The sequence below is a fragment of the Ostreococcus lucimarinus genome, chromosome 4 (genome assembly GCF_000092065.1).
Source record: "Ostreococcus lucimarinus CCE9901 chromosome 4, complete sequence".
Classification (NCBI taxonomy): Eukaryota; Viridiplantae; Chlorophyta; class Mamiellophyceae; order Mamiellales; family Bathycoccaceae; genus Ostreococcus; species Ostreococcus sp. 'lucimarinus'.
In genome coordinates, this window is record NC_009358.1 from 272,829 (window position 1) to 295,421 (window position 22,593).

The 22,593-nt window shown below is 57.4% G+C and overlaps 13 protein-coding genes across 13 annotated transcripts; 8 read left to right on the plus strand and 5 right to left on the minus strand.

Annotated features, from left to right (window-relative positions):
- Nucleotides 1-5: 5 nt before the first annotated feature.
- OSTLU_92586 (predicted protein) lies at nt 6-1,172 on the plus strand (the record flags this gene model as incomplete). The annotated part of the gene is made up of 1 exon (XM_001417165.1): nt 6-1,172. One exon carries the CDS (start codon nt 6-8, stop codon nt 1,170-1,172), a length of 1,167 nt encoding a protein of 388 aa, XP_001417202.1.
- A 191-nt stretch (nt 1,173-1,363) lies between these two features.
- Nucleotides 1,364-5,635, plus strand: OSTLU_24382 (predicted protein; the record flags this gene model as incomplete). The annotated part of the gene is made up of 4 exons (XM_001417166.1): nt 1,364-1,548; nt 1,634-1,823; nt 1,956-3,676; nt 3,896-5,635. The coding sequence occupies exons 1-4, from the start codon at nt 1,531-1,533 to the stop codon at nt 5,633-5,635; spliced, it is 3,669 nt and encodes a 1,222-aa protein (XP_001417203.1). The 5' UTR covers nt 1,364-1,530.
- A 147-nt stretch (nt 5,636-5,782) lies between these two features.
- Nucleotides 5,783-6,511, minus strand: OSTLU_31086 (predicted protein; the record flags this gene model as incomplete). The annotated part of the gene is made up of 1 exon (XM_001417426.1): nt 5,783-6,511. One exon carries the CDS (start codon nt 6,509-6,511, stop codon nt 5,783-5,785), a length of 729 nt encoding a protein of 242 aa, XP_001417463.1.
- Nucleotides 6,512-6,680: 169 nt separating this feature from the next.
- Nucleotides 6,681-6,920, plus strand: OSTLU_31087 (predicted protein; the record flags this gene model as incomplete). Its single annotated transcript, XM_001417167.1, has 1 exon — nt 6,681-6,920. One exon carries the CDS (start codon nt 6,681-6,683, stop codon nt 6,918-6,920), a length of 240 nt encoding a protein of 79 aa, XP_001417204.1.
- Nucleotides 6,921-6,931: 11 nt separating this feature from the next.
- Nucleotides 6,932-7,504, plus strand: OSTLU_14967 (predicted protein; the record flags this gene model as incomplete). The annotated part of the gene is made up of 1 exon (XM_001417168.1): nt 6,932-7,504. The coding sequence occupies one exon, from the start codon at nt 6,932-6,934 to the stop codon at nt 7,502-7,504; it is 573 nt and encodes a 190-aa protein (XP_001417205.1).
- Nucleotides 7,505-7,693: 189 nt separating this feature from the next.
- On the plus strand, nt 7,694-9,202 carry OSTLU_37135 (predicted protein; the record flags this gene model as incomplete). The annotated part of the gene is made up of 1 exon (XM_001417169.1): nt 7,694-9,202. One exon carries the CDS (start codon nt 7,694-7,696, stop codon nt 9,200-9,202), a length of 1,509 nt encoding a protein of 502 aa, XP_001417206.1.
- Nucleotides 9,203-9,254: 52 nt separating this feature from the next.
- On the minus strand, nt 9,255-10,614 carry OSTLU_24383 (predicted protein; the record flags this gene model as incomplete). Its single annotated transcript, XM_001417427.1, has 2 exons — nt 9,255-10,332; nt 10,516-10,614. The coding sequence occupies 2 exons, from the start codon at nt 10,612-10,614 to the stop codon at nt 9,280-9,282; spliced, it is 1,152 nt and encodes a 383-aa protein (XP_001417464.1). The 3' UTR covers nt 9,255-9,279.
- Nucleotides 10,615-10,758: 144 nt separating this feature from the next.
- OSTLU_31091 (predicted protein) lies at nt 10,759-11,744 on the minus strand. The gene is made up of 2 exons (XM_001417428.1): nt 11,656-11,744; nt 10,759-11,423 (listed from the first exon to the last, which is right to left on the minus strand). The coding sequence occupies exons 1-2, from the start codon at nt 11,716-11,718 to the stop codon at nt 10,932-10,934; spliced, it is 555 nt and encodes a 184-aa protein (XP_001417465.1). The 5' UTR covers nt 11,719-11,744; the 3' UTR covers nt 10,759-10,931.
- A 323-nt stretch (nt 11,745-12,067) lies between these two features.
- Nucleotides 12,068-15,472, plus strand: OSTLU_31092 (predicted protein; the record flags this gene model as incomplete). The annotated part of the gene is made up of 1 exon (XM_001417170.1): nt 12,068-15,472. The coding sequence occupies one exon, from the start codon at nt 12,068-12,070 to the stop codon at nt 15,470-15,472; it is 3,405 nt and encodes a 1,134-aa protein (XP_001417207.1).
- Nucleotides 15,473-15,530: 58 nt separating this feature from the next.
- OSTLU_31093 (predicted protein) lies at nt 15,531-18,815 on the minus strand (the record flags this gene model as incomplete). Its single annotated transcript, XM_001417429.1, has 1 exon — nt 15,531-18,815. One exon carries the CDS (start codon nt 18,813-18,815, stop codon nt 15,531-15,533), a length of 3,285 nt encoding a protein of 1,094 aa, XP_001417466.1.
- Nucleotides 18,816-19,127: 312 nt separating this feature from the next.
- OSTLU_31094 (predicted protein) lies at nt 19,128-20,072 on the plus strand (the record flags this gene model as incomplete). Its single annotated transcript, XM_001417171.1, has 1 exon — nt 19,128-20,072. One exon carries the CDS (start codon nt 19,128-19,130, stop codon nt 20,070-20,072), a length of 945 nt encoding a protein of 314 aa, XP_001417208.1.
- Nucleotides 20,073-20,106: 34 nt separating this feature from the next.
- OSTLU_36819 (predicted protein) lies at nt 20,107-21,294 on the minus strand (the record flags this gene model as incomplete). The annotated part of the gene is made up of 1 exon (XM_001417430.1): nt 20,107-21,294. One exon carries the CDS (start codon nt 21,292-21,294, stop codon nt 20,107-20,109), a length of 1,188 nt encoding a protein of 395 aa, XP_001417467.1.
- Nucleotides 21,295-22,043: 749 nt separating this feature from the next.
- OSTLU_37367 (predicted protein) lies at nt 22,044-22,568 on the plus strand (the record flags this gene model as incomplete). Its single annotated transcript, XM_001417172.1, has 1 exon — nt 22,044-22,568. One exon carries the CDS (start codon nt 22,044-22,046, stop codon nt 22,566-22,568), a length of 525 nt encoding a protein of 174 aa, XP_001417209.1.
- Between the last annotated feature and the right edge of the window lie 25 nt (nt 22,569-22,593).

Genomic DNA, 22,593 nt, shown 5'->3' on the forward strand with positions numbered 1-22,593 from the left:
GACGCATGCCGCGCGAGTCGCTGCGTCACGCCATCCCCTCGTCCTACGACGAAGAGATGGAGCAACTCCGCGTCGCGCTCGAGATATCTGCGCGCGCGTCGACCTCACACGACGTTCACGCGTCGTCCTCGGCGCGAAATTCGCTACGACAATCCGCGGCACCACACGTAACGACTTCACCTCGTTTCGTCAACGGGAGCGGCGCGTCGACGCGAACGGCGGGACGAACGGGACGAGTGCTCGTCGATGACGCGCGCGCGCGTCGTCCTGCGCGCGCGCGCGATGATTTCGCGGACGACGACGATGACGCGCGGGCGACGCTCGCGGAGCGGCTCGAGCGGCGGCACGGCGTCTCGGCGCGAGACGCGCAGCGCGTGGTGGACGTGCTCGACGGTGACTACGCGCGCGCGGAGGACGTGTGCTTGATCGTAAAAATGGTACCCACGAGTGTGGATCGAGCGATCGCGCATTTGAGGAACGTGGGATGGGACGTGGATTTGGCGTTGTCGAGGATGTTGGACGCGTCGAAGACGAGCCCGAACGCCGAGACTGAGCGGGAGGAATTGAAGCGGCGCGCGAGGTCGATGCGACGCCCGGGGGGTGATGGGAAGGCCGACGAAGCGAGGACGGTAAAGCAGAATTTGAACTATACTCCCGGTGCGGGCCATCGCGAGTCAGAGTCGGGATTTTCGTCGGCGTCGTTTCGCGCGTCTCCCGCCTCGCGAGCGCGCGACGAAGAAACGGAGCGGTATCATCGCGAGCGGTGGGAGAGCGAAATTTCCGATCGCGCGGCACAAGCGAACAAAGCGAAGTCAAAATGGGACTCATCTCAACCTACCGCGGCATCGACGCCTCGTACGGCGTCGGGATCGGAGCACGCTCGCGAGACTTTGCGATCCGAACCGCCAAAGCCTTCGCATTCGGCGCCGCGACCCTCTCGCGCGTCCGACCCCCCACTCGCCACCCTCGAGCGCGAAGGTTTGGTACAAGTTCTCACCGCGCTCGGCGTTGAACCGTCGTCGTCTTCTATCACTGCCGTGCGTTCGGCGTACAGAAAAGCTGCCCTTCGTTTCCATCCCGACCGTCTCTCCGCCGCCGGCGCGCTCGAGCGCTCCTACAAATCCGACGTCTGGAAGCTTCTCTCGTCCAAGATGGACGCCTACGCCCCCTAGCGATGATGTTGATTCTAATAGTATCTTTAGCATCTTTAGTGTTCTCGTCTCAACTCCTCAGTGTTCTGGTCTCGAGCCTCCATTCACCGCTCGCCGAGGGCTTCGTTCGCGAAACCTCGCGCGCGCGGCTCTCTCCTCAACGGGCGGTTCCGCGGTTTCGCGCTCGCCTGACCTCGGATCTGCACTCGACGTCGAGCGCGTCGTCGGCGTTCGCGCGAACGACGCGCGTGCGACGAACGCACGACACGCGCGCGCGTCAAACGCACGCGTCCGCGCGTCGTACGTTGCCGTTTACGCGCGCGCGCGCGAGCGCGAACGCGCGATTCGATCGCAACGTTTGGTCGCGATCTGAACAAAGATGTTGACGAAGTTCGAGGTACGACGCGCGATGTGGCGCCGCGACGACGCGTGGATCGCGAGAAGTGATCGTCGAGCGGGACTGACGCGCGCGACGACCGCAGACGAAATCGAACCGGGTGAAAGGGTTGGCGTTTCACCCCAAGCGACCGTGGATTTTGGCGTCGCTGCACAGCGGGGTGATTCAGTTATGGGATTATCGCATGGGAACGCTGATCGATCGATTCGATGAGCACGAGGGTCCAGTGCGGGGGGTACACTTTCACAGTTCGCAGCCGTTATTCGTGTCAGGAGGTGCGTGATGATGGGGCGAGGCGAAGAGGGCGACGCGCGCGATCGACCCGAGACGCGATCGCAAACGCGAGGCGAGGAAAATGCGACGGGGGGAGAAATTGAGACTGACCGCGCGCTATTGCGCTGAAACAGGGGATGATTATAAGATCAAGGTTTGGAGTTACAAGCTCAGACGGTGTATGTTCACGCTTTTGGGTCACTTGGACTACATCAGAACGGTTGAGTTTCACCAAGAGTACCCGTGGATCGTCTCCGCTTCGGATGATCAGACGATTCGGATCTGGAACTGGCAGAGCAGAAGCTCGATTGCGGTTCTCACGGGACATAATCACTACGTTATGTGCGCGAGATTCCATCACAAGGATGACTTGGTGGTTTCGGCGTCATTGGATCAGACGGTGAGAGTTTGGGACATTAGCGGTCTCCGGCGCAAGGCTGTGAGTCCGGCGGATGAGCTCCGCATGCCGCAAATGAACAACGATCTGTTTGGTGGAGGTGACACTGTGGTGAAGTACATCCTAGAAGGTCACGACCGCGGCGTCAATTGGGCGGCTTTCCACCCGACGTTGCCGCTGATTGTGTCCGGTGCGGACGATCGTCAAGTGAAGCTTTGGCGCATGAACGACACGAAGGCTTGGGAAGTTGACTCTCTTCGTGGACACGTCAACAACGTGAGTTGTGTCGCTTTCCATGCCAGGCAGGATGTGATTGTGTCGAACTCAGAGGACAAGTCGATCCGTGTGTGGGACATGTCAAAGCGAGCCGACGCGCAAACCTTCCGACGAGAGAATGATCGGTTCTGGATCTTGGCCGCGCATCCTGAAGTCAATTTGTTAGCCGCAGGCCATGACAGTGGTATGATTGTTTTCAAGCTCGAACGTGAACGTCCGGCGTACACCAGCCACCAAGGTAGCTTGTTCTACGTGAAGGATCGCTACTTGCGCCGCTATGACTTTCAGTCTCAGCGGGATAATCCGTTGGTGTCCATCCGACGCACCGTTGGAGGTCCCAACTCGAGCCCGAGATCCATGTCATACAACCCAGCGGAGAATGCGGTGCTCATTACGTACGATGCCGGTGGTGAAAACTACGAGCTTTTCATGTTACCAAAGGATAGCGGCCGAGGCGAAGTCAGTGGCGACTCACGTCGCGGTAACGGTATTGGCGCGGTCTTCGTGGCCAGAAACCGATTTGCGACACTGGATAAGCAATCGAATAACATCATCATCAAGAACTTGGACAACGAAATGACCAAGAAGTGTGCCTGCCCTACCCCGGGCACTGACATGATCTTCTATGCTGGCACAGGATCGCTCTTGTGCCGCTCCGATGAGAAGATGGTGTTGTTTGATCTCCAACAGCGCGCCGCTATCGCCGAGCTTGCTGCACCACACATCAAGTACGTCGTCTGGGCGTCAGATATGAGCCGTGTTGCTCTGCTGAGTAAGCACGCCATCGTTCTCGCGGATCGCAAGCTTGGTCACTCTGTCACGGTGCACGAAACCATTCGCGTAAAGTCGGGAGCCTGGGACGATCACGGTGTCTTCATCTACACTACGCTCAACCACATCAAATACGCCTTACCAAATGGTGACTCGGGCATTATTCGCACGTTGGATAACCCCGTGTACCTCACCAAGGTGTTTGGCAATGTCATTTTCTGTTTGGATCGTGATGGACGTAACCGTCAGCTTCAGTTTGACCCGTCAGAGTACATGTTCAAGCTCGCGCTCAATGCGAAGAGGTTCGATCAAGTGCTTTCGATGATCAAAAGTGGACAGCTCTGCGGCCAATCGATCATCGCGTACTTGCAGCAAAAGGGTTACCCGGAGATCGCGCTCCACTTCGTTCAGGTGAGTTTCTCGTGCAACTTTTTCGGCGCTTTCTCGACGACCTTTTGGCACACGATGATTATCTACAACCTTACGGATCCTTCCTTGGTGAATGCCGAGAGTCTATGAAGATTTCTTGTTCGCTATTTTTTTGTATGAGTGTTCCAGCGACACTGCATTTGCTGCTCTTTTTTCGCCGACGGCGGCTTGACTAACGTCTCTATTCTTTTCATAAAACAGGATGAACGCACTCGCTTTGAGTTGGCGTTGGAATGCGGTAACATCGAAGTCGCCCTCACTAGCGCTCAAGAGATCGACGACAAAGACACATGGCACAAGCTTGGTGTTGCGGCGTTGAATCAAGGTAACCACCAAATCGTTGAGTTTGCGTACCAAAAGACGAAGAATTTTGAGCGTCTTTCATTCTTGTACCTCATCACCGGTAACCTCGAAAAGTTGAGTAAGATGTTGAAGATCTCGGAAATGCGCGCCGATGTCATGGGACAGTTCCACAACGCACTCTACTTGGGTGACGTAGCCGAGCGAGTCAAGGTGCTTGAGAATGTTGGCCACTACCCGCTCGCGTACTTAACCGCCAAGACACATGGATTGGAAGACGATGCAGCGCGCATAGCAGAAACATTAAACGAGAACGGTGCCGCTATTCCAGACGTGAGTGGCTTAGGAAAGCTGCTTCAACCGCCCGCTCCCTTGTTTAGAGGGGATAACTGGCCGTTGTTGCCGGTGTCCAAGGGATTCTTCGAAGGTGTTCTATCTGGCGAGATCGCTGGCGACGAGTACGCTGAAGATGATGTCATGGGCATGGGTGGTGTTGGTCTTGGATGGGGTGACGCTGACATTGATATCGGTGACGACGAGCGCGTCGATCCGCTCGCCAAGGCTGGTATTGCGCCCGATGTTGAGTTCGACGACGTCGACAATGAAAACGATGGCTGGGGCATGGATGAATTAGAACTACCGGAAGAGTTGATGGGTGGTGCAGTGGATGACACTGGCGCTGAAACGTTTCATAGCGATGTCTTCATCGCACCAACCGCCGGCGTTCCGCCGTCGCGACGATGGACTGAGAAGAGTGCCGTTGCCGGCGAGCACGTGGCTGCGGGCGATTTCGATAGCGCCATGAAATTGCTTAGCCGTCAGTTAGGGATCGTCAATTTCGCTCCACTCAAGCAACATTTCGTGGATTTGGCGTATGCGTCGCATGTGACCCTCGAGGGCATGCCCGCAAGTCCCAAGATACCGATGCCGCTCGGCCGCGGCTGGTCTTCGCGCGCAACGGGTGTTTTGCCGCCTGCGATGATCTGTTCTCCGGAAATTCTCCAGGAACGCCTCAAGTCCGCTTTCAAGTTAACTACTGAAGGCAAGTTTGTGGAAGCTTTGAAAGTGTTTGTCGGTATCATTCACGCGATCACCTTGTTGAGCGTGGAGGATCCGAGCGAAGTTGAGGACGTGGAACAGCTCTTGAAGGTGGCTCGCGAATACGCGTGTGCGCTGAGGATTGAGATTGCTAGAAAGGAAGTCAAGGATGACGCGACTCGACAAGCTGAGCTCGCCGCGTATTTTACGCACTCTGAGATGCAGCCGATTCACCTGTCTCTTTCTCTGCGATCGGCAATGTCAATTTTCTTCAAGCTGAAGAACTATGTCACCGCCGCAACGTTCTGCCGTCGATTACTTGAACTCAACCCGCCTGTCAAGGTGGCTACGCAAGCGAAACAAGTGTTACAAGCGTGCGAACGAGCACCTAAGGATGAGGTCGAGGTCAACTACGATCCTCACAATCCGTTCGCCGTTTGCTCTGCTACCTTTGTTCCAATTTACAAGGGGACGAAGGACTGCGTGTGCCCTACGTGTGGTGCGCACTACGTCGTGGAAGAAGCAGGGAACGTTTGCGGTGTGTGTAACTTAGGCAAAATCGGAGCGGATGCGACGGGACTGGTGTGTTCTGCGGCGCGTTAGGCCTTAGCTTTTGAATGACAAAGTCTGTGCTTAATTGATACACTCGCGGATTGTTGAGGATACGCGCCGTCACTGCGCGCTCAACTCTCCGCCTAATTCTAGTTTGCATTTCGTTTCTACCAAAGAATATCGACGCTTTTGATAATATCAAAGCGGAGAAGAATCCGAACTCATCGACACTAGCCCTTCGACGGAGGGAGTCGGCGTGATCCGACTGCGTAAGCGTTCTGAGCTTGGGTACAAGAAAATAAGAACGACCTGTACGATGGAGAGCACAGAACCGAAAAGATTCGGCGCGGCGATCCACCAGTCGTTCAACGCTATGCCATACGTGGTCCAGCACAGGCCATTGAGTCCGTTGCAAAACACCAGAGGAAAGTGCATGGACTTTGAATCCTTCGTCCTGACGACTTCCGCCATCGTCGACAGCGGCGCCGAGTAGTACACCACCAGAATCAAGTTTGCCAAGATCCCAGCCACCACAAGGCGCGCGCTCTCGCTCGAATTCTTCATCACACAACTCACTACCATCCCTATGAAACTAACCAAGATGATTAATACCGCAACTATGCGTTCCATCGTTCCCCGTATCTTCTCGTCGAGCGCATACGCCACAAAAGAGTAATACGTCCCGCAAAAGTATCCAGTAAAGTTTGGAATATACACCCAATAGTTCCCACTGATACCACCGTAAATCATCCACGCCGCGCAATTCGCCGCCACGAACGGATACGGCAGCGCGTTCAGGTGTCCGAGCGAGCGCTTCGTCTTGCACCGCTCGATTTCCGGGAACGGGCTCAGAAACATGACCTGGGCCAACGCGCTCCCCAACGCCGGCGCGAACCAAAGCGTGAGGGCATCTCGCGTGTCGCCCATGACGCGCGACGTGTGACGCACGTACGCTTACGTCGCGCACCTCGTCCTCGTGACCGTGCGAACGCGCTGATGCGCGGCAACGCGGCGCACTTTGACGTCCGACGCGTTTGTCCCGCTCGAGACACTTTTTTGCCCGCACGCTCGGGACACCGCGACGCGCGTGTCGGCGATGCACCCGCCGCTGACGCTGGACAAGCACCCGATCTGCCGCGAAGCCGTCATCGCTCTCAAGCGCTGTCACGCCGAAAACGCCCTGGGCAAGTTCCTCGGGAAGTGCAACGAAGAAAAGTGGACGCTCGACGCGTGCCTGAAGGAGCAAAAGCTGTGGAAGAGTCGAAGAAACTTGAAGCTCGCGCGCGAGTCCAAGGCGCGATTGGCGAAAAAACTCGAGGAAGAGCGAGCGAAGTGAGACCTCGAGCGATGACGAGGGTTCTCATCGGAGTGTCAGGATCCGTGGCGGCGATCAAGTTCGACGAGCTCGCGCGCGAGCGGTGGAGCGCGAGCGGCGAGTGTGAGGTTCGGTTCGTGTTCACAGATAACGCGTTGAAGTTCATCGATGCGGAAGATATCGCACGAGCGGAAGAAAATAACATAAAAACTTTCACCGATCACGACGAGTGGCGTGAATGGGGCGAAAAGGGCGATCCCGTGATGCATATCGAGTTGGTCAAGTGGGCTGACGTCTTCGTCTTGGCGCCACTCAGCGCAAACACCCTGGCTAAAATCGCCAACGGGTTGTGTGATAATCTCCTCACGTGTGTATTTCGCGCGTGGGATTTTAAAGACCCCGCCAAACGCGTGTTCATAGCGCCCGCGATGAACACAAAGATGTGGGAGAGCCCGTTCACCGAGCGACATTTGCGCTCGGCGCGCGAGCTCGGCGTCGTCGTCGTTCCGCCGATCGAGAAGCACCTCGCGTGCGGTGACTTTGGCGTCGGCGCCATGGCGGAGGTCTCCACCATCGCCGAAGTCGTGCGGTCGCCTCCGGCGTAACCCGTCCTAGCTCATCATTGTTTCCCCGCGCGTCGTGTGTTGTGCAATAGAGATAGAAAAAAGCGAAAAAAACCCGACGGCTCGACGTCACCACCATAGCTCGTGCGCCTCGCGACGCCACACCGCGCTCGTCGACGATCGACGTCGCGCCGGACGCGCGCGATGCACAGAACATTCGTCAGGTCGGCCATGCACCGCCGCGTCGTCGCCGCCGCCGCCGCGCGCACGCGCACGACGTCATCCTCGTCCTCGTCCTCGCCGCTCGCCGCGAGCGTCGTCGCGCGACGTTGGACGCCCGGACGTCCCGCGCAGCGCGCGACGCTCGCCACGCGAGCGAGCGCAACGAGCGAAGCGCCCGCGTTGAATGCGTCGGGGGAGACGAACAAGGCGCTGGCGTGGAAGGCGGCGATCGATTTCAAGTTTGTGCGGGACAACGCCGAGTTGGTGCAAAAGAACGCGACGACGAGAAAGGTGGACGTGGATGTGCAGGAAATCATCGCGAAATACGAGGCGTTGAACGCGTTGAACTTTAAGTGCGATGAACTTCGCGAGCGTCGAAACGCGAACGCGAAGAGCATGAAGGGGAAGATGGATAAAGAGGTTCGGGACGGGTTGATTGCCGAGGGCAAGGCGATTAAGGACGAGCTCGCGGCGCTCGAAGGCGATCTCGCCGGACTCGAGAGCGAGTTACAAACCATGGCGCAGAGGTTGCCAAACTTGACACACCCGGATGTGCCGATCGGCAGCGAAGAAAATACGGTGACTCGGGCGACGGTGGGTGAGCAGCGCGCGTTTACGTTTCCAGTGCAAAATCACGTCGACGTCGGCGAAAAGCTTGGGATGTTCGACTTCGAGACTGGAAGCAAGGTGAGTGGTAGTCGTTTCGTCTACCTCACCGGTGTTGGAGCTATGCTTGAGTTAGCTCTGATCAACTGGGCGTTCGCCAAGGTTTTGAGCAAAGGTTTCAAGCCCATGATGGTGCCAGACATGGTGCGTAGCAGCGTGGTGGAGAAGTGCGGATTCCAGCCGCGGGCAGAGAACACGCAAGTGTATAGCATTGAAAACTCCGATCTCTGTATGGCGGGTACGGCTGAACTATTATTGGGTGGAGTATACATGGATGAAGTTGTGGAAGAATCGCAACTCCCTATCAAAATGGCGGCCTTCAGTCATTGTTTCCGCACTGAAGCCGGCGCCGCCGGCGCGCAGACTCGGGGCATGTATCGTTTGCATCAGTTTAGCAAGGTGGAGATGTTCGTCGTGGCCACGCCTGAGCAATCTGACGCACTTCACGAGGAGCTCATCGGCATCGAGACTGAAATGTTTGCAGAGCTCGGCTTCCACTTCAAAGTTTTGGACATGCCCACGGAGGACTTAGGCGCACCGGCATATCGCAAATTCGACGTCGAAGCGTGGATGCCCGCGCTCGAACGGTACGGCGAAATTTCGAGTGCCTCGAACTGCACGGATTATCAAGCGAGGCGGCTGAATATAAAGTACAGACCGAATGCCGTCGATGGCAAGAAGCAGCCGCTTATGCACTGCCACACTCTCAACGCGACGGCGTGCGCGATTCCTCGTATGATCGTCACCATCCTCGAAAATTTCCAGCAAGAAGATGGAAGCGTCGTCGTACCCGAGCCGTTGCGACCGTACCTCGGTGGCATGGATGTTTTGCGTCCGGAAGAGGGGAAATAGGCAGCTGCAGCATATATTTCGTGTGATAATATAAGAGTTATTGATGAATTGACCGATTTACATCGAGCGCGTTGCGATTAATTGTTCTTCCAGTTCTCGATCCACGCTTGTGCCTCATCAGCCTTAGTGGCAGACTTGGTCGGCTTGGCTGGAGCGCTGGCCACGGTTTTCGCCGGGGTGCTAGACACTGTGGTAGTCTTCGTCGCCGCCGTCGATACGGACGGTTGACCCTCTCTGCGGTTTGAGTATGCGAACAGACCGAGACCGAGACCGGTGGCAATGATGGAGAGCGGGTTCACGCGGCTCACCTTCTTCGGGCGCGGAGCCGGCTTGGCCGCCTTCTTCACCGCCGGCTTGGCAACCTTCTTCGTGACGGACTTGACCGGTCGGGTAACCTTCTTGGTAGATTTGGTCTTCGCCTTCGCCGCCGCCGGCTTGGTGGTCGTCGCCGTTGCCGCCGCCGGCGTCGTGGTCTTGATCGGCGTCGTCACCGGCTTTGCCGCCGCCGGCGTGGTGGTCGCCGCCTTGGCCGGCTTGGCGGTCGCCGCCGCCTTGGTCGCCGCCGGCGTCTTTGTCGCCGCCGCCTTGGTCGCCGCCGGCGTCTTTGTCGCCGGGGCAGCCTTCGGCGCCGGGGCCGTCACAGTCGGGGCCGACTTCTTGGCCGCCGCCGGCTTTTTCGTCGTCGGCTTCTTGGTCGCAGCGCCCGCCGCTGCCGCCGCCTTCGTTTGGGCCGGAGTCTTCGTCTTCTTCACTTCTGCGGCAGACTTAAGTGCAGTTCCCTTCAATCGGTTCGGTTCCGCGCGCTTCGGCGCAACCTTTTGGTATCGCGCCGCAGCCGCTTGCTCCAACTCCTTGCGTTGCTTCGGAGTGAGCGTCGCCTTGGCCGACGTGCGCTTCACCTTGATTTGCACATCCGGCGCAACCTTAGCTTTCGTGGACTTCACCTTTGCCGCAGACTGAACGCCCTCTCTTCGCGCCGCCGGCGACGTCGCCGTCGTGGCCAACGCCGGCTCCACGGACGTCGTCGCGAGCGTCAGCGCGAGCGCCGCCGCGAACGCCTTCCCCGCTGCGCCTTCTTCGCTCGCACTCGCGCGCACGACCACCGCGCTTCGCGCGTTGGAACGTCGAACCTACGCGTGTAATAGTTATCTTCGCCGTCAGTCGTCCGTCTCGCGCGTCTTCGCTCGCGACGCGTCGCAAATCGCCGATAAAGTCGCGACGCGTCCCGATAGATCGTCTTCGCCTCGAAACAACCATCGGCAACGCTCGCGCGCGTTCTCGAGCGCGATGCGGGCGCGCGCGCGCGCGCGTACCTTGACAACCTTCGTGGGCGTCACTCGCGCGGTGAGCGCGTTCATCGAGGCCAACATGATCGTCTGAGCGTCGAGAAATAGCGAAAGCCATGACGTCATGCCGACGTCGATCCCCAGCCTCGCCGGCACGCGGGCGCTTTTTGGTCTTTGCGGGACGCTCGCGGGAAGACGGAGCGAGCGATGGAGCATCGGGACGCTCGAATCGAGAAAAGCGAGCGAACGGCGCGCGCGGTGATCGTAGATAGAGGATATGGACAGAATGCGTATTGAGAAAGTACTCTCGAGTTCGCCAGTCGACGAGGCGCCGCGGGCGCTAGCGCCCCGGCGAGTCGAGAGAATTCAGAGCCACATTTGCCATTTATGCACGCGCGATCAAATATCGACAGCGCGCAATTGAGAGATCACACGCGTATAGCTTACTTTCTGCGTTGCGCCGGGGAAGTCGTCTTGGACTTCTTCGCCGCGACGGGGGCAGTCTTGGAGGACTTGCGAACGGTCTTGACCGGCTTGCGCGCGGACTTGACGGTGCGCTTGACGGTCTTGCGCGCGGCCGGGGCGGCGGCGGTGCTCGTCTTGGAGCGAACGCGCTTCGTCGTGCGCTTCTTGGTCGTCGCAACCGGGGTGGTCTTCTTCGCCTTGTACGCGGTGGCCTTCTTAGCCTTCACCCCCGGGGCCGCCGCCGGAGCCGGCTTCGCCGTCTTCGGGGACACCGCCGCGGCCGAGCGCTTGCCCGATCGTCGCGCCGCCGGGGACGTCGTGGACGTCGCGAACGACGGTTCGACCGACGTCGCGGAGAGCGTCAACGCGAGCGCCGCCGAGAACGCGGCCCGCGCGAAGGACGCGCCTTGAGTTTCGCCCTCCTCCTTCGCGGCGCGCACCGCGAAGCTCTTCGCCTGCGTCTTGCGTCCCTGTTCGCGTCGCGTTCGCGTTTCGCCCATCGTCAGTCCTCTCGCGGGTGTTTCTCTCGCGTCTCGCGGGTGTTTCTCTCGCCCGTCCCGTCTCGCTCGCGGTCCCGTCTCGCTCGCGCCTCGTGGATAGGGTCCGCGACGATCGCGCGCTCGCGCGTCGTCCCTCGCCGCGTCTCGGGTCCGCGCGTCCCCCCTGCGCGACGCGGTCTCCGGTTCGCGTTCGGGCGCGCACCTGCGCGGACTTGGTCGCGACGCGCGCCCTGAGCGCCGTCATCGAGGTGGACATGGTGAACATCGTGCGAGCGTGCTTGCGTGCGGGAAGTGCGGATTCGGATTATTCGGCGGCGGGATTCGATGCGCGGCGGGCGATCGCGGGGGGGTCACGACGAGTCACGAACGGTCGATGACGATTTTCGTTCGTTTTCGACCTCGAAAAAGCGCGCCGCGCGAAAAGACGCGCGGGTCCGGCGATCGATCGGATCGATCGCGCGCGCGATCGACGCCCGCGCGCGGTCGAACTTCGAACGGCGCGCGGCGATGGATGCGGCGATGGATGCGCGCGTGGAACGATGCGGATGCGCGCGCGGATGACGGCGTGACGACGGGAGACGACGACGGCGCGACCGGGCGTCGCGTCGGTCGACATGGCGCCCGAGCGCGGCGCGCGCGGTGGACGCGGACGCGGGACGACGACGACGACGGGGGCGCGATGCGACGGCGAGGGACGACGCGCGACGACGCGCGGACGGGGACGGGGACGGGGACGCGGGCGAGGCGGGGGCGCGAGCGCGAGCGCGAGCGCGGAGGCGCTGACGGAGGGTGAGAAAGAGGCGGCGCTGGCGCGGTCGAGGGCGCGCGAGGAAGCGCAAGCGGCGAAGAGGGCGGCGGAGGAGGCGACGAGGACGGAGGCGGCGGCGGCGAAGGCGCGCGCGGAGCTCGAGGCGAAGCGACGGGAGATCGAGCGGGCGCGAGAGACGCGAGCGAAGGCGCGCGAGGGGAACGCGTCGCCGTCGAGGCCGGACGAACAAGCGCTCAAGGGGAGAGATTCGAGCATTAAGAAGAACACGACGCTGATTAAAAAGTTGAGGACGATTACGGAGGAGAACGGGGCGGCGCTCGCGCAAGAGTTGAGCAGGGTGAACGTGAGTAAGTACGTCACCGAGGCCGCGACGGCGTGCGTGGAGGGTAAGATGAAGAGCTCGGACGTCAACGCGGCGGTGGAGATCATTTCTTGCATGCACCAGACGTACGCGGATTTCGCGGCGCCGCTCATCGCGGCGTTGAGCGCGTACGTATTGCCGCCCAAGCCCGAGACGTTGTTGAAGATGGCAGAGGGCGAGGTAGAGGCGTTGCCGTCGCCGTTGCAGCGTCGAACCAAATTACGATTGTTCATGGAGCTTCATCTCGTCGGTGTGTGCCCCGAAGTAAAGCCCGTGCTCGACGCCGTGAAGGAGCTGGCGCGCTTGGAGTACAAGACGGCGCCGGATTTATACCAACACTCGCTCAGCACGCTGGCAAGTTTCGCCAAGACATTTGCCGTGGAGATGCTCGGTGCCGAACCCGAGGTCGAGATGGCGTCCAACGATTTTATCCTGGCGCCAGATGTGCAAAAGGCGTTTCGGACGACGCTGAATGAGTATTGCGACAGACTCTTCTTCGTGCTCATGGAGGCGTTTTCAGCCGTCACAGCGCAAGAACGCGAGATGTCGCGGTTATTAGAACGCACGGGTGCTATTAGTGAGGCAGCATCGGTGGAGTTTGCGGCTCTCACAAAGGTGTTTGATGGGTTGTTGAAGGGGGCAACGACGCTCGCAGAAGCGCTCAGTCGCGAGCTTCCAGAGATGAAGAAGCAAGTGGAAGAGAAGGTCGCACGAGGAGGCACGATGGAGCTGCATCGTGGAGGTGTGAAATCGTCGGGCGAGCGCAGCGATATGTGGGAAGACGAGGAACAGCAGCACTTTTACGAGACACTTCCAGATTTGCGAGCCTCGATTCCCGCGGTGCTCCTGGTGAACGCGACGAACGAAAACGAAACGGAAGCCGAGCGTCTGAAACGCGAGAGGGAAGAAAACGCAGAAGGGCGAAGCGCAAAAGTCGAAGGTTTAATCATGCGTTTGTCCGATTCGCTGTCGAAAGACAAGGCTGATACGATTTGTACCGACTTCTGTTACATCGCCGCTCGAGGAGGACGAAGACGGTTGATTCAAGAATTTTTGAGCGTACACCGCTCGGAGGTAGATCGCATTCCATTCTATGGTAGAATAATAGCCACACTCGCGAATGTGTTCGATGACATCGCGCCCGCCGTTTCCGAACCGCTGAAGAATGAGTTCTATAATTTGGTCAAGAAGGGCAAACGAGCAAATCTAAGCGAGCGCTTGAAGAATATCAAATTCATCGGCGAGCTCATCAAGTTCAAAGTTTTCGACGATTTGGCGGTGTTTGAGATCGTGAAAAGTCTTTTAGATGATTTTCATGGTGACAATGTCGACGTTCTTTGCTGTTTATTTGACGTAGCGGGCTATTACTTGACTCGAACGCCGTCGACGTCGAAACGTATGGGAAGCATTTTGGACATCTTCCTGCGCCTAAAAGCTGTGAGCAAGTTGGACTCTCGGCAGTGTGCTTTGGTGGATAGCGCTTATTATAAATGTAGGCCAGTGCAGAGGGTCGTAGTGGAAAAGATACGACCACCATTGCACGAATATATTCGAGAGCTCATCTATTTACAGTTGTCAAAGCACACGCTCGACAAAGTGGCGACGCAACTTCGTAAACTTCCTTGGGATGAAACTGAACCTTACTTGTTGAAAAGACTCCTCAAAGTGAGTAAAGGGAGATACGCATCCGTACCACTCGTCGCAGCGTTGATTGCGAGATTGTCACAATACTACCCGACTCTCGCAGTGCGAGCGCTTGATACATTGCTAGAGGATATTCGATTTGGTTTAGAGACAAACGAAACGTGGATGCATCAGCGCCGTGTTGCGAACATGAGACTCCTCGCACTTCTGTACAAAGAGCGCGTCGCGCTCTTCCGTGAGCTTATGGATACGCTCTACTTGATAATTTCTATCGGCTACGACGGACGCGAAGCGCCTGACTATCTGACGGATACGATTCGTTTGCGCATGGTTTGTACGCTTTTGGAAACCGCGTTCAAGGGAAGAGGAGCCATTAGTTACGCGCAGAAGAAAGAAATCGACAGGTTCTTGATCTTTTTTCAGCGATACGCGTTGACAAAAGATGTGGCGTTAGATATATCTAACGACGTCATGGAGTTGTTGTCCTCGATGAATCCGCGAATGAAAATTTGCGAGACGTACGAAGAGGCGAACGGTGAGTGCCAAAAGCTTCTTGAAAAGCCGAGCATTACCCCTGGTGGCATGGAACCAGTGATGGAGGAGGAGGAAGAAGAAGAAGAAGAAGAAGAAGAAATGGACGTCTGCGAAGAGAGCGAAGAGAGCGAAGAGAGCGAAGAGAGCGAAGAAGAACACGAAGATGAAGATATGGACGATGTGTCGTCGGATGAATCAGAAGACGAATCTACGGATGGCGAATCCTCGACCGAAGTGGACGTCGACGATGATGACTCCACTGACTCCGGATCCGAGACTTCCGAGCAAGACGAAGAAGTCAAAGTTCGTGCGAAGCTTTCTCGAGCATCTTTGCAAGAACAGCGAGAGTTTGATCGCGAGATGAACAAGTTCCTCGGTGCCTCTGCGACGTCGATGCTGGGAAGTCGCGGCATACGAAATCACTCAAGCGCAAATCCTTCAAGGAACAACACTGGGGGGACGATAGCGTTTAAGATGCTGGTAAAGAACCAAGGTAAACAAACGATAAAAGAACTCAATGTCCCGGAACGCGCAGAGTTCGTCGCCAACGTCAAAGAGGCTTTGAAGGCTGAAGAAGCCGAGCTCGCCGAAGTCAAGCGAAAAATTCTTACGTCTACGTATCACGACGATGACGCGCCGGCGATCCCGGGGCCCAGAGGATGGAGACCGAACAATCGCCGCTCAGAACATAACATATCGAGACGGCTGTAGCTTATTAGATTTTAGGAATGTGAATTGAATGCGTTTGGTTTCTATAGTGCTAATTTTTTCATCCCAAGAGCATATTTGCGACTCCGGCGGCGAGGTCCTCATCAGACGTGACAACAAATTCAAAAGCTGGGGCGCCAGGCGTGGCGTCGTCCGCCTTTGAACCCGCGTTTTCACCAGTTGTGTAGCAAATGGTAAGAGTCGATAGACTTAATGCACGCTTGATAAAGTCAATGTTCTCCTTCAAGACGTCCATTTCGTCAAAGATGATCTTCGTGTTTAACGCTGATGCGCCGGCAACGTTGGCCTCATCCATTTTGAACTTGATGAACGGCATGACCATTTTCATCACGTTCTTGAAATTAGCGTCTGCGGAAAGCTCGCTGCTTTTGACCTTGGCCAAAATATCCGGCACGGGAGGAAAAGTCTTGGACTTGGTGTCGTACGATTCCGCTAAGATGCTCAGACACACCGCTCGCCAACCCACAAACTCAGACGCCACGACAATAGTTCCCTCTTTGGCAACCTTAGGAGGGCCCTTCGGGCCTTTCTTCGGGGGTGCCGTGCACTTTGCGATGCCCTTACGCATGTTCGTGATGAGATCAGCCAAGTACTTGTTCGCCGCGGTGAGAGCGACATCCTCTACCTCGCCGCTCGGGAAACCTGCGCTGGTGACGCTGCCCTCCTTCTTGAGAATAGTGCCGTAGATATGCTCGCACGTATGCGGGCAAATCGGCGCGAGCAAGAGCGTTTGAACTTCAATGAATCGCTTAGTTAGATCTGCGTGCATCCCACCCTCTTCAGCGCTCATAAGACGGTACGCGTCTCTCGCCGACTGCAAGTCATAGAAACCACTCTTGAGCGCTTCGCGGAACATCATATTCTCGTAATGCTCTTGAGTCTGTGCGATGGCCGTGTTCATCGCGTTCGTGAAGACACGGTCGATAAATTTATTCGGCTCGGTCGTGCGCAGATTACCTGCTTCGATTTCAGCCATTTGCTCTTCGTACCACGTGATTTCCTTGGTCAAACGTAAAATGGCAGCGTTCGCGGTGTCGTCGACATAGTTCGCGTCTTCAACCGTGTCTCCCGCATCAGCCAATGTGAAACGCATCGCATCAGCACTGAATTCTTCGATGGCTTGCTTAAGCGTCTTAAAGTTACCAGTAGACTTACTCATCTTTTCGTTGTTCAGCAGCAAGTGGCCGTTCGTTCTGAACGAACGCGGCCACATCTTTTCGTCTTCCCAAATCGCGGTGTGATTGTAAATCGCAAAAGTCAGGTGATTTTGGATCAGATCCTTGCCCGAAACGCGAAGATCGAACGGATACCAGAAGTTGAATTCGTTGATCATGCGATCTAACAAGTCACGCGGGAAGTCATCCTCAGAAGGCTTCGCGGTGCCCAAGAAGATAGCGTCCCAAACTTCATCCGTCAATTTGCTCGGATCCACTGACGGGCGGGCTTCACCGTACATGTCACCGCCTTGAAGCAAGTGAGCAACGGTGTAGTACGCCATATAAATGGTAGAGTCCGACAACGATTCAATCAAATATTGCTCATCCCACGGCATGCGCGTACCCAGGCCAAAGGATCGGCTGCAAGCCCACTGCCGTAACCAACCGAGAGTGTGCTCAAATGAGTGTCGAGCTTCGTCGTGGTAGCAGTTCATGTTCTCGAGGCACTTCTCGGCCTTTGCCTTCCAAGCCTCTTCGCCATACTCGAGGTACCACTGATCGGTGAGGGCAACGACACACTCGCCACCAGAGCGCGACATGACGGTGCGCTCAGGTTCGCTATACACCATACCCGTGTTGTCGTCGATCATCTCTTGTCTGATCAATGGCTTGGCTTCCTTCACAGGCTTACCCTTATGATTGCCAAGAATCATAACGCCTTCCGTGAAACCCTTCAAGTACGTCCGATGCTTGGCTTCATCAAGCTTCACACGGTCATTTTGTGACTGAATCTTGAGTTCAGCGCAAACCATCGGCGCGCACGCGTCGCCGAATTCGGGAATGTGCACGCAAGGGACGACTTCAAAAGGCATTACCCATTCGTCTTTGACACCAAACTTTTCTCGCAACGCAGGCTTGGCCTTCAAATCACTGAGCGCCATGAAATCATCCGGAGAATCAGACGGAACGGAGGTAACAACGCCCGTGCCCTTGTTCATGAGAATTGTCATCATGGGCAAGCAGTAAATCTTCTCGAGCTCAGCTCGCGGAGATTTGACCGCGCAACCGATCAAGGATTGACCCTTGAACGTAAGCAGGCACTTGGGTTTACCTTCTTCCGCGAACTGTTCTTGGTAAGACAGGTTCAAAGCAGCGCGCTCACACATGACTACGACTTCACCGTTGGCGAGCTCGTACGCGCCATAGTCGCCGTCGGGCAAAATCCAGCAGTTTGTCTGACCGTACATCGTTTCCGGACGCAAAGTCGCGGCAGCCAAAAATACCTTCTTACCGGCCAAAGGTGCAAGATCACCAGTGAGGCATTCATCGTACACAGCCATCTTAATGAGCAAATATTCTTGCGGTCCGACGCCTTCACCCGAAGCTCTGTCGTGGTCGGCGCACGGCTGTCCATCGATCGGCGAGTACACGGCGAAACGCTTCGCCTTCACAATCTTACCAATCTTCTTAAGCGTATTGAACTGCCAGCGAACGAACGCATCGTAGAACGGATTCGCGTCGGTGGTGATGAACGAACGTCTCCAGTCGACTTGACATCCCATGGCGATGACGTCGCGCTTCGCCAGCGGCGGAAAATAATTCAACCAATGCATAGATTCCGCGAAGCTCGGAATTTCCTCATCTGGGATCCCACTCGCTTGCATGATCGCCCACTGCGTCGCCTGCGTCCCCTTCTTCGCCGTCGCCTTCGATTTCTTCGCCACAAACTTTGTCGGGTCCGCCGGCCCCGCGTTCGCCGCCTCCGCCTTCGCCTTTGCCTCCGCCTCCGCCTCCATCACGCTCGCGTCGGGAAACACGGGTGGATTCCCATACGCCGCAATCTCCTTCGCAATCTTATCCGCGCACGCCTTGATCGGCATCCCCGTGCAGTGAAACGCAAACGGAAACAGCGTCCGATCGCCCTTCAGCCTGTGATACGCGCTCGCAAACTCCAGCTTGCTCAGCGAGAACGCGTGTCCGAGATGCAGCAGCCCGTTCATGTACGGATACGGAAAGTTTCCAAAAAACTTATCCCTCCCTCCCTCGCCATCGCTCGCCTTCGGCGCGTCCACCTCGAACGTTTTCTCCCGCGCCCACTTCCCCTGCGCGCGACGCTGCAGCTCCAGCAACAGGTCGCGTCGCGCCGTGTTCTTTCCCGTCTCCGCCATCGCTCGCTCGCTCGCTCGCGCGCGCTCGTTCGTCCGCGTCCGCGTCGATTCGTCCGCGTCGCCGCGCGTCGCGTCGTGCGTCGTCGCGATCGTTCGTCGTCGTCGTCGTCGTCGTCGTCGTCGCGGATAATCAATCGAATCCACCGTCGCGCGCCGCCGGGAAACACGGACCGTCGGACCGTCGCGACGGGTCGGGACTCGTCGCGACCCCCCAGACCGACGTTCGAGACGGGTTCGGAACGATGGGTCCATCGATGCGTCCATTGGCGCGATTGGATTGGCTCGAGCGCGGCGCACACGGCGACGCGCGCGATGCCGAGCGACGTCGAAAACCACGGACACGCGATATGGACCCCGTTCGGGAACGCGGCGAAGACGACGGGACGGACGCACGGCGTCGAGGCGGTGCTGCGACAAAACGTGGTGAATTCAGAGTACTATCGAAAGCTGTGCCGGAGCGCGACGGGGACGGTGGACGGCGAAGGGATGGACTTCATGTCGCTCGTGGACGAGATATACGAACTGGTCGATCACGTCGAGCCGTGGATGTCGGGAAACGCGCGAGGGGCGTCGACGGGGTTTTGCATACTGTTTCGGTTTTGCGAGAAGGAACTGAGCGATAAAGAGATTTGGCACCTGCTGAGGCACGGAGATTCGCCGTACATACGGGCGATCGGGTTTCTGTACGTGCGATACGTGAAGAATGGTCGGGAGCTGTTGAGGTGGTGCGAGGAATTTTTCGATGACGCGGAAAAGTTCTCGCCGTCGCCGGGCGGGAAGGAGGTGACGATGGGGACGTACGTGCGAGACTTGTTGCTCGAGCAACATTATTTCGAAACCATCTTTCCTAGGATTCCCGAGGTCGCCCGCCGAGAGATGGTGCAGCGAATAAAAGATTTAGGGTACTCCGACAGAGGATTAGGGTGCGGTGGTCAAGGGGGTACTCGAAGGAACGACTCGAGCAACGGGCGACCGCAGTCGGTGAAGCACTCGCTTTCGATGCAAGTGGGACGAAAGGCGCACGGTGGTGGCGACGGCGGCGGCGATAGACCCCGGGATGATCGCGATCGTCACCGCGATCGTCGCGATGATAGAGACGGTAGGCCCAGGGGACGAGATGATGCTAGATATAGAGACCGCTCGCGCTCGCGCGACCGCGACAGGCGACGCTCTCGAAGCCGTGAGAGAGACTCGTACAAACCGTATAGACGTGACGACAAGTACGACAAGTACGACAAGTATGATCGCCGGTACTAGAATGAATTGTGAATCAAATTGCATAAAACAGTTGTCAACTGAGCCAAGGATGTTGAAGCGCTTCGCTCGCACTCAAACGGGCCTCCGGGTCGACGACTAGTAACTTTTCCAAAAAATCAATGAAGACATCGTCCTTAGCGCCGAGTCTCGTTTTCAAACACGTACGCTTTGGTCGTAAAATACTCATAGTCCCGCTCATTTCCTCGATTTCGTGCAGGAATCCTTGCTTAGTAAAGTACTTGTGACTCTGCGTACCTCTGGCGAGAAGTTTGGTGTCGAAGGGCCCTCTGATGCTCACCATGCGTGCCAGCAGCGAGGGCACGGAACTATTTCTAAACAACATACGTCCGCTATAAAGTTCGGCAAGAATGCATCCGAGCGACCAAACATCAATCTTTTGTGAATACTTGGCTCCGATGATGACTTCGGGCGCCCTGTATGCGCGCGACTGCGCGTAACTGGTCAGGGTATCCGTGGTGAAGCACGAGCTGCCAAAGTCGATGAGCTTCACGCTACAATCGGCGTAAGACTTCATCAGAATATTTTCGGGCTTCAAGTCACAGTGAATCAGATCCAGGCTGTGCAAGAAAGTGAGTGATTCGAGGACTTGCTTCGCGATGCAACGCACGCGCGAGAGAGTGAAATACGGTGTCTCGGCGGTCTCCGCGTTGTACTTTTGGAATTCATACAGATTCGCTCGCAAAAGTTCGCTGACGATGAACAAATGCTCCTTGAAATAGAAAAAATCGAACATTCGCAGCAGTCCGTGCGTGTCGTTCGGATCCTTGGCGTTTATCAATCGCAACAGCTTGATCTCGTCTAGTCCCTGGTCCACGTGGTCCTTGTTATTGCTCACGATCTTCAGGCACACGGGTGTGTTCGTCTGAAGATCGTGCGCTCGCACGGTTTTACTAAACGCCGCACGACCGATGCCTTCGATTATTTTGTACCTATTTGCCACCACATCGCCGTGTTTCACGATGAAATCTTTCGAGTCTTGGAAGCCAGTTTTTTTGCCTTGGTGAAACACCTTCAAGTGAAAAGCTTCAAACGCGTTGCTCGCCGCATCGCGCTCAGAATCGACCCAACCTTGTGGTATTGGAGTTTCTAGTCCATCATCTGCGTCTACCGCGGGAACGTCGCCAAACGTGAAACTTTCGCCGCGATCGAGCACTCGCGTCTTCTTCTCAGCGCTCGTCGTCTGCTCCGCGTTCGCCTTCATGTCTGGCGAAAACTGCACGTGTCCATCGACGCACTCGCCACCCGCTTCCTCCCCCCCACAGTCATCCACTACAAAAGTGTCCACCAAATGTCTCCTCACCTCGTGTCTGGGCACGTAATACCGATCGAATCCCTCATCCTCTTCATCGACGTATTCGCACGCCGTTTCCGCCTTTCTTCGCCAGTCTTCCAAGACCTCTTCGTACGACGACGCGTTCTCCAGCAAGTCGTACGGCAAGATCGCCGACACCGACCGCACGTGCGTGCGCACCTTCTCTTCTGCTTCCTCTTTCGGCACCATCGCCGCCATGGCGCCTCCGTTTACGCTCACGCTCTGCAGCCGCCGCAACAGCGACGGTTGCCAACTGGCACTGCTTTCACCTTCGTCCTCGCTCTCATCCTCGCTCTCGTCCGCGTCACCCGCGAGACGCGCACTGACGCCCTTCGCCATCCTCTGCCCGCGTTCGTCGTCGTCGTCGGCTTCGTCGGCTTCGTCGTCGTCGTCGCCGCCGCCGCCGCCCATTCTCTCGTTCAACTCCTTCGCGAGCGCGCGCTCGCTTCCTCGCAGCTCGTGCCTGCGCAGAAACTCCAGCGCGCGTCGAAGCTCGTCCGAGTCGCTCTCTAGCGTCACCGCGCGCGTCATCGCGTCGCGTCTCGTCGCACCGCCGCGTCGTCGTCTGCGGCCGCTCATCGTTCGTCGCGACGCGAGCGTCCCGCACACGCGGTCGCGACGGGCGTCGACACGACGCGATGACCACGGTGCGCCCGTTCGCGTGCGCGGACTTGTTCGCGTACAACGACGTCAACGTCGACGCGTTGACGGAGACGTACGGGCTGGCGTTTTACCTGCAGTACCTCGCGACGTGGCCCGAGTATTTCAGCGCCGCGACGTCGACGTTCGGTGACGTGTGCGGGTACGTCATGGGGAAGTGCGAGGGCGAGGGCGAGTTGTTTCACGGACACGTGTCCGCGGTGACGGTGGCGCCGGGATACCGAAGACAAGGGCTGGCGAAGACGCTGATGAGGGAGCTGGAGCTGGTGACGGAGACGGCGCACGACGCGTACTTTGTGGATTTGTTCGTCAGGGTGTCCAACGCGCTGGCGATAGGGATGTATGAAAAGTTTGGGTACACGGTGTACAGACGAGTGCTAGATTATTACAGCGGGGACGAGGACGCGTACGACATGCGAAAGGCGATGCGACGGGACGTCGCGAAGAAATCCGTCGTTCCTTCTAAGAAGGATTGGCATCCTTGGGAGCTCGAATGGACGTGAGGCGCGCGCCGTGAATGAAACAACT